Here is an 18,264-nt window from a genome sequence, read left to right as displayed (position 1 = left end):
GAAGTGGATCTTCCGGAGCGGGAGATCGTAGCGTAGTTAGACGGAAAAACAGGTCGATAGCCGGGATGGGAGATCAGAACGTGGTTGGGGTCAAAAAACGGGTCGTTAGCCGGGACGGGAGATTAAAATGTGGTCGGGGTAAAAAACGGGTCGTAGCAGGAGACAAACAGGGAAATCAAGTGGGGAAAACGGGTGACAAAACGGGGCCGACAGGAGTCAGAGTCAAAAATGCTTGCCTTGTGAAAACAGAGGTTCGCTGACGGACTGACAACAGGCGAGTGAAAGGACTGAGCTTAAGTAGGACGGGGAACCAATCAGGTAACCAGCAGCAGCTGGCGCCAAACGAGCGGGCACAGTTACGTGTAATGAGCAATCATGACATCAACAAGCGCTGCAGACAATATTAACTAAATTACATATTTGTACGAGTGCGACAAAAATCATTATACATTCTTTCCGACAAGTAGTATTGGCTTATTTTATGTTTTACTGTGGCAAAATACGACAAATTAGGGGGTATATTTTTTCCTACCGGGCTTTGACGTCATATTAGGAAAAATATACCTGATAATTAGTCTCCTGCAGCAATTATTAAATGCTTCTCTCTTACTCTCTCTTTCTCGTTCTCTCAGATTTTTAATTGAATTGTCTTTATTGTCATGGATATCAACTTATCGTTTATTGTGGTAAGAGAGAGCACGGAGTAAGTGCTGCATGGGGCAGATTGTGTTTTCATGTATTGGGTGGGTATGGCTGTTTACGTGCGCGACTGTGATAGGCCTGTGTATGCTGTCAGTCCAACACCCAGGGTGGGCATGCGCAGTCTACGTCTCCGAATCAAAGCAAACTTGGCGCACGACAACAGTTACAGTTAGCTTTTGGTGGCTCGTTACATTGGAAAACAAACATATCAATTAAATCAGAAAAATGCAAAGAAATGCTGATTACCACCGGGTGCTCCATAGATTGTTATCGGGTTCGGAATTTCAGCGAGGCGGCAACAAGAAAGAAAGCAATAACCAGGCTGCAGGTCCAGCCTGCTGCTACGGCTAAACTAACAACCCTCACATGCTACCCCTGCGGAGCCTGAATTTCAGCAACGCCAGATCAATTAGCCATGAAATGAATGACCTGGAGCTACAACTCGTGAGAAACTGGTATATTTTTGACGCTTCTATTTTAATCATTGCCAAAACTTAGCTCAAATCTAAGATACCCAATGCTAGTGTGCAGGAAACCAGCCACTCTCTACATTGCTTTCTCACTTTGAAAGGAGAAGCCCTCCAACTTTGTTTTACTTTTGTAAAATGACAATAAAACCATCTATTCAACTGTAATTATGTGTTGTGTGTAATTATTTTAAAATCTATAGTCGTTATTCTGTCACAGTGGTATACTCTAAGTCAGTAATGACTTCATGTCAAGGTAAGTTTAACCCTTTGGGTGTCATGATTACTGATGTGACTCAGCTGTGCCCGCTCTTTTGGCACCAACTGCCGCAGGTTCTGATTGGCTCCCGATCAGTATTTGAACCCAGTCCTGTCTGTCCCCTTTTGTCAGTCGGTCTGCGAACTTCAGTGACAAATAGGCAAGTCTTTTTCGACCCCGACTCCCACAGACCCCGTTTTTTGCTCCCGTCTGTCCCCGGCTTTGACCCGTTTTTGATCCTGACCCCGTCTGCTCTCCCGTACCGGCTTCCGACCTCTTTTTGGCTCCTTTTCTGGCTTACGACTCGCTTACGACCCGACCACATTTTTGCTCTCCTGTCCCGGCTACCGACCTGCTTTTTCCGTCCCGGACACCCCCATCGCTCGCCCCGGAAGATCCACTTCAGCGTTCGGAGCACAATCCGAGAACCAGAGCAACTTGCTTCCCACATCCAGCGAACACCGGATCTTGGGCGCAGTCCCTTCTCTTCCTTCCAATAAAAACTTGTGACAAACGGAACGCAAGTGGGTCCTGTTTCCGTTCTGGTCCTGAAATTGGGGGCTTTTATGAAGCTGCCACGCTACTTTGCGGATTTTCACTTTTTGCGGGTGGTTCTAGTCCCCATTATCCACGAAAACTGAGGTATCTGTTTCCCCTATCATTATTTTTTGACAGTACTGTAGTTATTTGTAAAGTAAAAATAAGCCATTTATACAGTGCTTATTTGTTAAATTGAGCTTGTAAAAAGGGGTTGTTCTTTAGTTTTGGTGTATTAAATAGTATTGGGAAAAAATACATGATATAAATTGTGCAAGACTATCTGGCAAAAATAGTTTTGGGGATATTTATACACTATTTTACAATCTGCACCAACTGTCTTATTTTTCATCAACCCGAGTAGTTATTTTATACAATACATGCATTTACTGCATATAAGGCTACTCAACCTTGAGAAACCTTCACACTCACTATTATTTATTGGCTAGCCTCGTAAGAGGTCTCTGCCCAACAGGACGACAGTCTGTTTCTATTTCATGCAGAAGTGCATCCGAAGGCCACACGTTGCTGATAACTATGTTCAGGAATTTCCTGCCTGTGCTGAGGCGTGAGCTCTCACAGCCTCATTGATGGCTAGCGATCAATAGTAGGCCGCAGGGGGCAGTTGGAAGTTGGAAAACAAGCTGGGGGGGGACTTTAACGGTGGGATTGATAACATCATTTAAAAACAAGTTCTTCAGACTAATTTAGTTACAAAATAATGCAATTTTCCGTACAAGCTTTGTATCTATATTTATATATTACAATTGGAATGGGCCAGTGTCGCAGGCCATGGTTTGTGGAAACGTATATATAATAAACAATTGCATCAATCATGGTGTTGGTTCCGATATAAGATTGGATTCAGCTGCCTGGAGGGGTCGATGATCGGGAGCTGCAGTACCCAATTTGGCAGCCAGAGGGATACAGGGACCCCATAAAAGAACCAAGACAGCAGTTTTTTATTTTCTTAGTATTTATTGGGTGTGCTTTGACACAATACCTAGCTAAAAACATTTGTAGAGGCTGAATGTACATCTTTTCAAATTTTTCACAAAAATAGGTTCAGCCGTTTAGGAGCCTTGAGTGTCATGATTACCGATATGCTTCACCTGTGCCCGCTCCTTTGGCGCCAACTGCCTCGGACTCCGATTGGCTCCCGGTCACTATTTATAACCTTGTCTATCTGTCACCTGTTGTCAGTCCGTCTGCGAACCTCAGTTTACTCTAGGCAAGCTTGTCGATCCCCGACTCACTCCTGTTTTTGCTCCCGTCTTCGACCCGTTTTTTGATCTTGACCATGTCTACTCTCCTCCCCTGGATTTCGACTCATTGCTGATCCCGACCACATTTTTTGCTCCCCTGTCCCGGCTACCGACCGTTCTTTTCCGCTCCTGACACCTGCATCGCTCGCCACGGAAGTGACACTTCCACATTTAGAGAGACCTGCTTCCCGCGACCAGCGATCACTGGATCGTGTGTGCAATCCTTTCCCTTCTTCCCAATAAAACTGAGAGAAACATACGCAAGTGGTTCCTGACTCCATTCTGGTCTTGACATGAAGTCACAGAAAAATACACACACACACACAGAAATCGGGTTTTATAAAGAAGTTTAGATTAAGATTTGGATTAATTTAGGTTTGAATTTAAGTAGATTAAGATTACAGGGAGTGCAGAATTATTAGGCAAGTTGTATTTTTGAGGATTAATTTTTTATTGAACAACAACCATGTTCTTAATGAACCCAAAAGTCTCATTAATATCAAAGCTGAATATTTAGGGAGTTGGAGTGGGGCTTTTTTAGTTTTAGCTATTTTAGGAGGATATCTGTGTGTGCAGGTGACTATTACTGTGCATAATTATTAGGCAACTTAACAAAAAACAAATGTATACCCATTTCAATTATTTATTTTCATCAGGGAAACCAATATAACAGCTCAACATTCACAAATATACATTTCTGACATTCAAAAACAAAACAAAAACAAATCAGTGACCAATATAGCCACCTTTCTTTGCAAGGACACTCTAAAGCCTGCCATCCATGGATTCTGTCAGTGCTTTGATCTGTTCACGATCAACATTGCGTGCATCAGCAACCACAGCCTCCCAGACACTGTTCAGAGAGGTGTACTGTTTTCCCTCCTTGTAAATCTCACATTTGATGAGGGACCACAGGTTCTCTATGGGGTTCAGATCAGGTGAACAAGGAGGCCATGTCATTAGTTTTTCTTCTTTTAGACCCTTTCTTGCCAGCCACGCTGTGGAGTACTTGGATGCGTGTGATGGAGCGTTGTCCTGCATGAAAATCATGTTTTTCTCGAAGGATGCGGACTTCTTCCTGTACCACTGCTTGAAGAAGGTGTCTTCCAGAAACTGGCAGTAGGACTGGGAGTTGAGCTTGAGTCCATCCTCAACCCGAAAAGGCCCCACAAGCTCATCTTTGATGATACCAGCCCATACCAGTACCCCACCTCCACCTTGCTGGCGTCTGAGGCGGACTGGTGCTCTCTGCCCTTTACCGATCCAGCCACGGGCCCATCCATCTGGCCCATCAAGACTTACTCTCATTTCATCAGTCCATAAAACCTTAGAAAAATCCGTCTTGAGATTTTTCTTGGCCCAGTCTTGACGTTTCAGCTTGTGTGTCTTGTTCAGTGGTGGTCGTTTTTCAGCCTTTCTTAACTTGGCCATGTCTCTGAGTATTGCACACCTTGTGCTTTTGGGCACTCCAGTGATGTTGCAGCTCTGAAATATGGCAAAACTGGTGGCAAGTGGCATCTTGGCAGCTGTACGCTTGACTTTTCTCAGTTCACGGGCAGTTATTTTGCGCCTTGGTTTTTCTACACGCTTCTTGCGACCCTGTTGACTATTTTGAATGTAACGCTTGATTGTTCGATGATCACGCTTCAGAAGCTTGGCAATTTTAAGAGTGCTGCATCCCTCTGCAAGATAGCTCACTATTTTTGACTTTTCAGAGCCTGTCAAGTCCCTCTTCTGACCCATTTTGCCAAAGGAAAGGAAGTTGCCTAATAATTATGCACACCTGATATAGGGTGTTGATGTCATCAGACCACACCCCTTCTCATTACAGAGATGCACATCACCTGATATGCTTAATTGGTAGTAGGCTTTCGAGCCTATACAGCTTGGAGTAAGACAACATGCATAAAGAGGATGATGTGGTCAAAATACTCATTTGCCTAATAATTCTGCACTCCCTGTAGATCGTAAAATGTTTTTGGAAGCACAAATATTTGAATCCAGCAACCTGTGGTGTAAACTATTTTCACACGACATCGAGCACAACTGTGAAGGACCGATCTTGCCGTATGAAGAAATAAACGTATAACTAATTAGATATAGCAAAAGATATGTTATCTTAATGAGAAAGCGGGTCAAACTGGCTAAGCCCTTTACCTATTGGTTGATCAGTGATTCCCTCAGTGGCTGCCTGCTAGCTCAAGGAAAAAAGGCATTGCAGTCGATTCAAACACTCGTTGATTAACAGATTAATAGGTAAAACGCCTAACCAGTTTGACCCATTCCCTCATTTGAATAACATTTTGTGACCAAATACAGAATACACTTTAAATTACAGGACAAAACAAGACAATATAAGCAAAAGAATTGCACGACAAAATACGTGTCAAAATACACAACAAAACAAACAACAAAGTGGACGTTGAGACAAACCACAAAATACACGACAAAATTGTCATGATTACTGATGTGACTCAGCTGTGCCCGGGTTTTGATTGGCTCCCTGCCAGTATTTGAACCTAGTCCTGTCACTCCCCTGCTGTCTGTCCCCTGTTGTAAGTCCGTCTGCAAGCCTTTTTCGACCCTGACTCCCACCTGTCCCGTTTTTCGGTCCCATCTGTTGACCCGTTATTTATCCTGACCATGTCTTCTCTCCTATTCTGGCTTAAGACTCGCTTCCGACCCTGACCACGTTTTTGCTCTCATGTCCCGGCTACTGACCCGTTTTTTCCGTCCCCGACTCCGCCATCACTCGCCACGGAAGATCCAATTCCGCGTTCGGAGCACAATCCGAGTATGAGAACGACTTGTTCCCGCGCCTAACGAACACCTCTTTCCTTTAATAAAACTTAACGCAAACGTAACGCAATTGGATGCTGTTTCTGTTCTGGTCCTGACAAAAATACACAACAAACACACAACTAATTAATTGATAGGATACTTGACAACATCAAAACAAGCGACGAGATCCACGACAAAACACATGACAAAGTAAATTACAAACTACACGACAAGATACACAAAGAATTACAAGACAAAACGAAATACGTAACACAATAATGACAAAATACTCGACAAATTTCATGACAAAATATGTGTCAAAATAAATGACAAAATACACGACAAAATGCATAAATATATGACTAAAATGCATTGATGTTGTATACTTAGGTCTTACATGATTTATTCACGTGTTATTTTTTTTATACGGCATACATTTGTAAGTATTATGTGTTTCTGATATAAAATGATAGGTCCTCCATACGCAGCGTCTTCTAAGCCTGATCAACATTGAAATAGTGCAGGGACGCAGAAAAGAGAGCCTTTTTGTGCCCACGCATCACAAATAAAAAAGCTTCTCCTCCATCCATTTTCTCCTTTGTGGGCATTTGCTGGCAGGAGGCAGGAAAACCCTGACAACGTTCCAATTCTCCCGAGTGAAAAAAAAAAGCTTCAGTATTCCAACGGGAAACTTCCCGGGGCTAAAAAGAAATGCCATTTATCCACAAAAGTGCTTTTGTTACGACGCTGTGACCGACTATGTTGAAACTCATTTATATGCTAGCGTTAGCTACATGCTAGTTTTGGTAGCATCGCAGAGTCTTGGTGTTGTTTGATAATAATAAACAAAGAGATTGTTTTTTGTAATTGAAATATCCAGAAGTCATGTTAGCTTTTCCTGCTATTAACAACGTTTCTTCAGTGAGAAAAGAATACATTTTTTTGTTTGTGGCCAAAAAGCGTTACTGATTAGTAAAGAATCAAACTAATGGAAGTAAAAAACTAGAAAAAAATTGTAAAGAAAATAAAAATCTTATTCACTAAAATCTGTTGTTTTGTTGGCTTTTGGTAGCTTCCTGTAAGAATTTTTTTCTATATTTTTTATATTACTTTTGTCACGGTTGCCCATTGTCCTCACTTGGGCGCGCCCGTTTGGCGCCAGCTGCTGCTCGTCGTTCCCTCCTATTAAACTCAGTGCTCTAATTCACTCCTTGTCAGTCCCTCAACGAACCTCTGCACTTGCAAGACGTGTATTTTGATTCTGTCCGGTATCCTGCTTGTGTCTCCAGTATCCGGTATCGATTTAATTTGTCTCGTCCTGTCCGGTGTCTTGCTCCAGTATCCGGTATCGATTTCATTTGTCCCGTCCTGTCCGGTATCTTGCTCCAGTATCTGGTATCGATCCGTCTGTCATGCCCTGTCCGGTATCTTGCTCCTGTATCCGGTATCGATTCTGTCTGTCATGCCCTGCCCAGTATCTTGCTCGTGTATCCAGTATCCGGTATCGATCCCGTCCTGTCCGGTATCTTGCTCCAGTATCCAGTATCGATCCCATCTGGCCCGTCCTGTCCGATACCTTGCTCGTGTATCCAGTATTCGATATCGATCCTGTCTGTCCTGTCCGGGATCCAGTATCCGTTACGATCCTGTCTGTCCCGTCCTGTCCGGTATCTTGCTGCTGTATCCAGTATCAAAACCCATCTGTCCCGTCCTGTCCGGTATCTTGCTGCTGTATCCAGTATCAAAACCCATCTGTCCTGTCCGGTTTCGATCTCGTCTGCCTTTGGCTTCTTGTTTTCCCACGCCTGACTCCTCTGTCTCACTTCTTCTGCCCAGCGATTGCCGAATCACTGGCGTTTGTGTTCACACGCATGACTGCCCCATTCCAGTAAAATAGAGCTTGTGTGAAAACGTTACGCGTCTGGGTCCACCATTTGTTCGGGTTCTGACAACTTTTCCGATTTCATTATACTATTATTCATATTCTTTATATAATTTTCTCTCCCTCCTTAGAAACTCCAAGTAAAAAATTGAAAATAAATATAGTAAATTAGAATTGTATTTTATGTTATAACACATTATAGTTTTTCTAAGCAAAAATAAAGAAAATTTATTTCAAAAAGAAAAGTGACAAATCATTTAACTTCTTTCCTATTTTGCTATATACTGTAATTTCACAAAACCTTTTTTATTTTATTTCATTTATTTTTTTTCTCTCATTCCTGCAGCGTCCCACCTCAGAAACTCTCAAAACAAATATATTGAAATAAGAAAAATAATCTTTAAAATGTAGAAACATTGAGTACTTTTTCCTGGTAAAAGTTTTAAAAATTGGGCAGATCATTTTTTATACAGTATCACTATATTTTTCAACCAAAAGAGTCAACATTTTATGAAAACATTATTTGATAAAAAAAAACAATTTAGATGAGGGAAAATAATCTGCTAACATATTTTTACTGTGTTTTCATGCATGCTAATTTGTACAAAATGCTGTTGTTGTTGTTTTTTCTTTAACGTGCTGGCGGGCTGCCATACTGTTGACAAACAAAGACATGTCTTCACGATGTCATGCTTAAACTCATAGGATTCTAAATGTACTCATCATAAAAACATCACGATCCTTTTGAAACAAGATACCAGAAAACTATAAACCCGGCAAAGCTCACCTGTCATTGTGACATTGTGCTTGCTGTTAAAAAAGTCATATTGAAATATAATATTGTGAGTGTGCTTAATTGCTGTTGGGATTGTCATGATTGTTTTTTCTGTTATTAGTGTCAATACATTTGTTCAAACCAAAAAAAGAATCACCTGTGCCCGCTCATTTGGCGCCAACTGATTGGCTCCCTGTCCCTATTTAAACCCAGTCCTGTCACTCTCCTGTTGTCAATCCGTCTGCGGACCTCTGTTTATACAAGGCAAGCCTTTTTGACCCTGTCCCGTTTTTGCTCCCGTTTGTCTCCAGCTACGACCTCTTTTGATCCCGATCACGTCTGATCCCCCGTCCCGGCTTACGACCCATTTTTGATCCCCACTACGTCTACTCTCCCGTCCTGGCTTACGACTCGTTTCCAACACCGACCACGTTTTTGCTCTCCCTGTCCTGGCTACTGACCTGTTTTTCTGTCCCTGACACCACCATCGCTCGCTACGGAAGATCCCCTTCTGTATTCGGATCACAATCCGAGTGCGAGAGCGACTTGCTTCCCGCGTCCAGCGAACGTCCGATAGTGGGTGCAGCCCTTCCTGTTTCTTTCAACAATACTTGTAATAAACTTTACGCAATTGGGTCCTGTCTCCGTTCTGGTCGTGACACACAAATTAATAGATCACGCCTGTTCTCAGCCGATCAGAACGTGAAGTAGATGACAGGCGGTGGCTGCTGATTTAGGTCGGCCATCTTTGTATCAATTATGATCCACCAGCTTGTACAGTGGTACCTCTACTCACAAATTTATTTTGTTCAGGGAGTAGCTTTGTAACCTAAAACATTTGGAAGTAGAGTGTTTTGTATCAAAATGCTTCGACGATGTGTCTGGAGCACTTGTATCATTGATCAGAGGTATCCGGAACGATTGGTACGGGTGAGGTTTGTCCATTTTCCTCGGCAAAAAACTAATTTGGAGAAGTGTTTCAAATGGCCAGAGGTCGGTAGAGTAGCCAAGTTTTTACTCAAGTAAAAGTCTTGTTACTTCAGAATAACATTATTCAAGTAGGAGTAAAATTAGTCATCCAAATACTCACTTGAGTAAAAGTAAAAAAAGTACTTAGTGGAAAAATACTCAAGTACTGAGTAACTGTAGCAACATGGTATTTATTTTGTTTACTTTTGTAAACAACCAATCAGATAGTCAAATTATCAAAGTCCATCCAATCGACAAGAAAATACATTTAATTTAAAAGTAGAATGAAATAGTCAAACAGCAATAAAACAAGAATAAAACAAGCAAGTAATAAATAATAGATAAAACCTAAGCGAAGTTGAAATTTGAATTCAGGAAACTTACTGCTGCATGTTTTCTCAAGTTCGATGTTGAATTCTTAAATGCAGAAAGGGGAACATGCTTTTGAAGTGAGGCCAGGGGTGCTCCTCCTCTTTTGTGTTTACATAGTCAGTATTGCTAAGCGACATTTTCGATATGTTTCATCCAAAAACAACTTCCCCCGCTAAAGTTGAATATGGTCACGTGACGAGGCTGCTAAGTTTGATTGGTTAACATGAATGAATGACTGAATAAAAACGTTATTTCGAACATTATAATAAAAACAGGACAAAAACAATGACTCAACAACAAAATAATGTTACATAACATGTTCGAAAAGAGGAAGTAAGAAGCAGACGCTTATTTTACCTTTCATCTTCCCTATTAAATACATTTTACAGATCCTCTTCTCCTCTTGTGTCTAATATAACATAGTCTCATGGATATACATCTTACATAGGTCAGATATCAATAATTATAATAATAATAGTCACATATTTTATACACTAATCTTTGTACTACCCATCCCTCAATGTCATAATGCCACTAGTCACCAAACATCATTGCGGCACCAATGATAATAACAAAAATAGCAATAATATTATTAATAACAGTTAAGATATAATAATAGCGACAATAACAACAAAGTTAACCATAGTTGTAAACGCACCATTCCCACTCTCTCGTATCACTCATACCCCATTTTCTTCATCTCTGTATTCTGCCAGTAATGTTTTTTTATATTTAAATTTCAACAAGTGAATAGTTGGACATTGTTTGATCTCGTCTTGTAAATTATTCCAAAGTTTGACTCCACACATAGACACACACATACTTTTCCTGGTAGTTCTCACCTTTGGGATTATGAATTTACTACAGCCCCTTAAGTTATAATTTCCCTCTTTCCGAATGAATACATTTTGGATGTTTTCTGACACTATGTTTTTGTTGACCTTAAATAGCAGTTGGAGCCTGGCGGAGTTCTGCATCAAAATAGTAGTGAAAGATAGACGTGTACTTAAGTGGAGGTTTTTTTTTTAGTAACGGATTCAATGTTGCCTAATGTAGCGGAGTAAAAGTAGTTTTTTTTCTGCACAAATATACTCAAGTAAACGTTTATGGATTTAAAAATACTCCCCAAAGCATAAAATTTCCCAAAACGTACTCATAAATGTATCAGAGTAAATGTACTCCGTTACGACCCACCTCTGGAAATGGCTGAAGGCATGCGAGCGCCCTCACAATCAACTACATGCAGAGGATTGATGGGAACCGATACAAAGTTATTTGTTCTACATTAAGTGTTTTATTTTTATTAAATTGAAGTTAACGCTGCTGTCAGGTCGGTTAGTTGTCAGTGGGGGAATATGGTACAGTGAGTTTCTTGAGGTCACATGAATCTGTGTACAACCTGGACACGCCTTAAAAAATCCAGATTGGGTTTGTTTTGTCATAGATTATGAATTTATGAAATTGAATCTATATGTGTAGTTGGTACGGGGCTGACGACTTTCTCATAGATCTCCAACATTTTGTATCTACCCTTAAGAGGTTATTAGTGTCTTTGGACACCTTGATTCCATGAATATAACTGTATATAATAGTTGATACCCTTTTCTACTGACTTTTGAGATAAGTTTGCAAAATAAAGAAGAAATGATACAGACATGCAGTCAGCAACTAAAGAGTCACTCGCTGTTGTTGGTTCGACCGCCATATTTGCTCTGCTTGTGATTTTTGGATACCCTACCTATGTTAGGCGTGATTAAGCGCTCTGTGTCAGATCGATGAACAGCGTCCCCTGGTAGTCAGCTCATGAAACAATTCTCCGCGTACATGGTCTTGTTACATTCAGGACAGTCTAGTGAATCCAACCATGGAAAATATTTACTCCAAAACATATGATAATGCCGACAGATAAAAAAACGCCTAAAAGCATTCCTGCATCATTTGACCTATTTCTGTGTGTTGTAGCACTCGCAGTAATTATTTCAGTTTGGGACAAAACTTAAAATGTTGCCTTTCAAAAGATACCAAAACTGTTCATATTCTCCAAAGGGTTGAAAACCAGCATTCCATTTACTTTGGGATGTCTAGGATTGGAATTTTAGCAGGATCGTTAAGGGGTTAAAAAGTTGACCAAAAATAAATTAATGAATAACATATTTCTTTAGAAGTGATCAGTAACATTTTAAATAATAATTAAGCATTGAAGTATGTTTGTGTAGAATAATTATTGACTGACCTCGTTGACGCGCGGGCTTGTCAAGCAGCTAGCCAGGGGTCCACAGTATCCAGGCAGCGTGGACGCGAGTGGGGGACCACTGTGTGTCAGGATAGGCTTCAAGTAGCTGAACAACAGCTAAGGAAAAAAACTCTGGAGGTAATTTTTAATGTTTCATCATTGCAACCAAATTATTTGATTTCCACTTAAATCTATAAATGATAAACAGCTTTGTTATTTCATTGAAAAAAGGATACTTGTGATCAAAGATGTACCACATCCTAAAAAGCCAGGCGCTCTCTTGTTTGGTTTTGCTCTGCCTTTCAGCCTGGGGGGCATCCTGCAAAGTGCAAAAAAAAAGGAAATGGATTGCCTTGTGGGGTTAGATGTTGGATGTTCAAATACCCCCCAAAAAACTCAAGGGGTTCTCAAGGGCAGGAATCTATTTCCTGATCTGACAGTTGAGGTATTTTCATGTCTTGTTCCTCTTCAATTGCAGAAGTAAAAGTAGCAACGATTATACAGAGTCACTTAGAATCATTCCTTCCTGCGTAAAGAAAGAAGAAACCTTTACATATCAACTGATTTTTCAGCTCAACCAATTACTGGGTCAAATCGTTATTTACTAAGTTCCTTTGATTGTATTTAGTTATTACCCATTTTTTAAAAGTAACTGTATTAAGTAATTTATTCTAATCTCCGCACAGGAAGTCCGGTAGCTGGATTTGAACCCACACAGGAGGTTCCCAAGGCCTTAGAACTGTGCCACAGCGCAGTTCTAAGGTCTTGGGAACCTCCTGTGTAGTATTATATGTTTTTATTTATTGCAATACATAAGATGACTTTGAAGTATTATACTACTCACCCCTTGTAGGACCTGGAAAGTTTCTGCACAAGGTTGCGGGTCATGATCTGAATCCATTCCCACCCTGTGACATGAAAATGTAAAAAAATGTATAATAATAATAATAATAATAATTTCCTTTGTATTGTCATTCTTTGTAACAATGTACACAGAACGAAATGTCGATACACCTGACCCGTTGTAGCGAGTCGGTGCAGCCGCAGCCAGAGGGCGCCGCCATTATACCAATTAGGTATGTCTCGGTCGAGGCGCGAACCAGCGACCTCCCAGTCTCAAAGCCGGCACACTACCATCTAGGCTACTGAGCTGGTATATCATTATTATCTGCTTAAACATGTCTAATCGAAACTAATTGAAGTACCATTGATCTGCTCCGTTGTATTGACGTTAGGGTGTTTTTAATGTTATGTCAGGGGTGTCCAAACTTTTGACAAAGCGGGCCATATTTGGTAAGGTGAAAATGTGTGAGGGCAGACTATTTAGCCTGGCATTCTTTGAACAGTCTTTAATAAAATCACTCACAGTCAAAGGTTCACATTGTTTTGCAATCAGCGTTGCAACCTCTTAGCTCACCTGTGTAGCATTTTCATTTGACTTTTAGGGTCTTGTGAAAAAACTCTGCTGTACCGTTAAAACAGCTTCCAGTTGCTTCACCTTTTCACAGCGTTCGTTTCCAGTTAGCTTGTCCTAGTCAGCATGTTTTATCTGGTAGTGCCTCTTGATATTCAATTCTTTGAAAACAGCCACAGTCTCTTGGCAAATTAGGCAGTTCTTTCAGATTTTCAAAAGAAAAACACTCCGATATCACTCGTCCTGGAAGCGGCAGCCCTCACAATCAACTTTCCCTTTTCCATTCACAGTCGCCATGTCGTAAATGGGGTGGGCTAAAATTATTACAGAAAGCCAAGGGCAAGGTGGCTAAGGGGCTACTGCCATCATCTGGTGAAATGGTGATCTATTTATTTTTTGGTACAAATTTATTTTTTATCGCCGAGCCGCATATTATTCATTTTATGACAGAGGCCGCGGGCCAGTAAAAATTTGATCATGGACCAAAACTGGCCCCCAGGCCGGACTTTGCACATTCCTGTGTTATGAGATCTAAATCCAAAAATAATTGGTTACACCTTTACACTTCTTCCTTCTTTTTTTAAAAATCTAAATAGTGTTAATTTACCACACTGGCAATAGAAAAAACATATGCCTAACACTCTCGGGGACAAATCCCTCACTGGTGTCTCTTACAGCACGAGGGGGATTAAAATGGTCACAAGCAGGATTTAAAGAGGGGCACTTTTAATTCACATAAGACGGGAAGCAGTCGACAATAATCTCTTTGAACGCGAGCCTGAGCAGACAAGTGCGGCCTTCTATTAAATTCTGCACACAATGAACAGTGAGGAATTCATGCGGTTGGTTTTAGGGGTTTCCATGACAACAATGCAATAAATATCATTTTGGGGTAAAGGCGTTTTTTGTTCAGATAATTCTCAGTAGCCACTCCAAAGAAACAAATAAATTCATAAATCCTTCTTCTAAAACTCCCGACAACAGTTTCTTTTTAAATTACATGAAGACTTGTGAGCATGCCATGACACATAAACTTCTAAACAAACAAGGCCATGGATTTAAAAAGAGGTCCACCAATTTGTTTAAAAAACGTTTTAATACAAATGACTCTAAGATGGCCGCTTTAACCTAAAATGGCGTCATTCCTTTTTTTTTGTCGGACTTTTTGAGCTGTTACTTGATACTGGCCATTTTTTAACCCCTTCCAAAAAATGGCGGCATCCATTTGTTTTATCAGGAATTGCTTACTGGAAAAATATCCTGTGGTCTGATGAGACAAAGAATAATTTGTTTGGTTTAGATGGTGTGAGGCATGTGTGGCGGCAACTAAGTGAGGACGACAAACATGTTTGTGTCGTGCCGAATGTTATGCATGGTGTTGGGAATGTCATGGTTTGGGTCTGCTTAATTAAGGGAAACACAAACTACTACTGTGAAATACTGGAGCAGGGAATGCCCCCCTCCATCCAGAAACTGGGTCGCAGGGCAATGTTACAGCATGACAAAGACCCTAAATGCACCTCTAAGGTTATTACAACATTCATTGCGGCCTGGTCATGCTCATGTGCAGTCCCTTCTCAAGGTTTCTTTATTTTCCTCATGTGGAGGTTTTTGAGTTTTTCCTTGCACTCATGTAGTTTTTAGATCAGGTGATGGTGTAATAATAGTCTGTGGTTTGCAATAATCTGTTGTCTGTGCACACCTTTGGTCGGAGTCAAAAACAGGTCGGAGCCGGAGACAAACGGAGAGATCAGGAACGGACAGGTGGAAAAAAACGGGTGCAAAAACGAGACAAGCGGGAGTCAGGGTCAAAATGATTGCCTTGTAACAACAGAGGTTGACAACCGGAGAGTGACAGGACTGGGCTCAAAAAAGGACAGGGAACCAATCAGGTAGCCCGCAGCGGCTGGCGCCAAAGGAGCGGGCACAAGTGATCCAAATCAGTAATGACATCTTATGGAGACCGTGTGTATTATTTAGCGCCTTCTGGTGAAAGGTTTGGCTAAACATGAGAAGAAAAATGGTGCGGTTTGGTCACTTTGAGTTTCCGTATTTTGTATTCTTCCACTTGTTTTGTAGCATATGTTTTCAATTGCATTACACAATACAGCAAAATCTGGTGGTCAAATATCACAGTGTCCCTTTAAGATTGTTTTTTGAGCCTAGCAGACATGTTTACTGAGATTCATGGTACTACTTTAGACTAGCTTCTATTTTTTGAAACATGTTACAACTGGCGCTAGCGGTTTGTTGGAGAAGCTAGCAAAAGCTAGTGGGAAGAAGATTTTTAAGTGACACTGTAATATTTGACCACTATATGTGGCCACTCGCCAACCTTTCGAAGCTGAGAGCTAAAATGTTGTTACTGATTTGCACAACCAGTTTGATATGCATTTCTAAAATAATATATGATTACTATGTTGTTAATATATTATTAACAGGTTGGATGGAGACCCCTTGGTGTAGTGCAACCATGAACAAGTGCTACCAAGCCCAAAAAAGGACACAAACTACAAATTCTGAAATCACACTATTTTTCTTTTTTTGCCCGGCTTTTTAGAAGTTTGAGGGGTTTTTAGGGGTGCCCGTAGCAGCATGATGGAAAACATGTCATGATTGCCATGGCGCCCACTTGGCCGCGCCCGTGTGTGTCACGGTTGCCATGGTGCTCAATTGGCCCCACCCGTATTGTGCCAGCCCGTTTCGAGATTGACTTTCTGTGTATATAAAGCTCAGCGCTCTCTTGCTTCAGTATCAGCTCGTCAACAAACTTCTGCCCCACAAAACGTGGATTCTGTCCCGTTTTCCTGTGATATCTGCAGTCCGGTATTGTTCCCGTTTATTTTTGTACTGTTAAATCTCGGGTTCCAGTTTTGTTTTCCGTCTATTCTTGTCCTGTTGGTTAGTTTCTCCAGTTTTGGTTCCCGTCTAGTTTCTCCTGTTTATTTTCGTTACCCTGATTCGTTATCGATCTCGTCGGTCTCTGGCGTCCTGCCCTTCCACGCCAGACCGGCTTCCTATCGTGCATGACTCCCCATTTACCATAAAATAAAGGGCTTGTGTGAGAATGTCACGCGATTGGGTCCTGTATCTGTACTGGTTTTGACAAAACAATCATTTCACTTCTCTCTAGGTGAGCCCCATGTTATGTAAAACAAATACTATTACTTGACCTAAGAGTATTTTTTTCAAATGCACATTTGTCAATGTATTTTTGTATGTTATTTAAATCAATATACCGATATATATATATATATATATATATATATATATATATATATATATATATATATATATATATAAATATATATATATCTCATCTCATCTCATTAGCTACACCGCTTATCCTCAGTAGGGTCGCGGGGGATTGCTGGAGCCCATCCCAACAATCATCGGGCAGTGGGCAGGGGACACCCTGAACTGGTTGCCAGCCAATCGCAGAGCACACAGGGACAGACAACTCACTCGCTCATTCACACCTAGGGACAATTTGGACCTGAAATGCATGTTTTTGGAATGTGGGAGGAAACCGGAGTGCCCGGAGGAAACCCATGCAAGCACGGGGAGAACATACAAACTCCGCACAGGAAGTCTGGAGCTGGATTCGAACCCGCGCAGGAGGTTCCCAAGACATGAACTGTGCCGCACATGCGCTAACCACTGCGCTGCCGTGCTGCCCCCTATATATATATATATATATATATATAGATATAATATAATAATTATAAATGAATATATATATATATATATATATATATATATATATATATATATATATATATATATATATATATATTCAATTATAATTATTTTTTTACCACTTGGAGGTGCTAAATAGTGCACACTTTACTGAATGAATTCATTCAGCACGAGATGGCGCTATCTTTGTTAGTGTTTCATGTTACAACTTATCAATTGAACAGAAGCTTTAATGACTCCATCTTTTTGTTCATATCATAAATTCCAGTCTAGAGAGAGCACCTGATGAAAAGCCGTATGAGCAAATTTAAGGAAAAAACTTTGTTTTTGCACAGGATTTTTAGCTGAAGACTTAAAAAGCCACAGGAATTAACTGATTAACACCTGTTATTTTACTTTTTTTTTCATAAATCAGCGGGGAAATGTCTAGCACAGAAAAGTATTGGTGTCATGATTACTGATTGGACCCAGCTTTGCCCGCTCATTTGGCGCTACCCGTCGCAGGCTTTGATTGGCTCCCTGTCCCTATTTGAACTCAGTCCTGTCAATTCCCTGTTGTTAGTCCGTCTACGAAACTCAGTGTATACTAGGCAAGCCTTTTTCGACCCCAACCTGTCCCGCTTTTGCTCCCGTCTGTCCCAGCTATCGACCTGTTTTTCCGTCCTTGACACCACCATCGCTCGCTACGGACGATCCACTTCTGTGTTCGGATCACAATCCGAGTACGAGAGTGACTTGCTTCTCACGCCTAGCGAACACCGGATCGTGGGCAAAACCCTTCCTGTTTCCTTTAATAAAAATTGTGAGAAACGTAACGCTGTTGGGTCCTGTGTCCGTTCTGGTCTTGACAATTGGGTTATGCCACTATCAAGATACTTGTTTGCAGACTGCGACTGCAGCAGTCAATTA

At 41.0% G+C, this 18,264-nt stretch overlaps 1 protein-coding gene across 1 annotated transcript in view; it reads right to left on the bottom strand.

The window, feature by feature from the left end:
• The window catches only part of slc9a7 (solute carrier family 9 member 7), a 67,467-nt gene that overhangs the window by 6,121 nt on the left and 43,082 nt on the right, over positions 1–18,264 (bottom strand). The window contains exons 14-16 of the mRNA XM_088349868.1: positions 13,087–13,150; positions 12,479–12,561; positions 12,243–12,348 (exon numbers count right to left, since the gene is read on the bottom strand). Coding sequence (XP_088205994.1) covers positions 12,243–12,348; positions 12,479–12,561; positions 13,087–13,150 — 253 coding nt within the window. The remainder of the gene's footprint in view (positions 1–12,242; positions 12,349–12,478; positions 12,562–13,086; positions 13,151–18,264) is intronic.

Source organism: Urocampus carinirostris, chromosome 12 (assembly GCF_059441175.1).
Source record: "Urocampus carinirostris isolate Australia breed hairy pipefish chromosome 12, RoL_Ucar_1.0, whole genome shotgun sequence".
Classification (NCBI taxonomy): Eukaryota; Metazoa; Chordata; class Actinopteri; order Syngnathiformes; family Syngnathidae; genus Urocampus; species Urocampus carinirostris.
The sequence above is the reverse complement of the archived record's forward strand: the minus strand, read 5'-3'. Positions and strand labels throughout refer to the sequence as shown.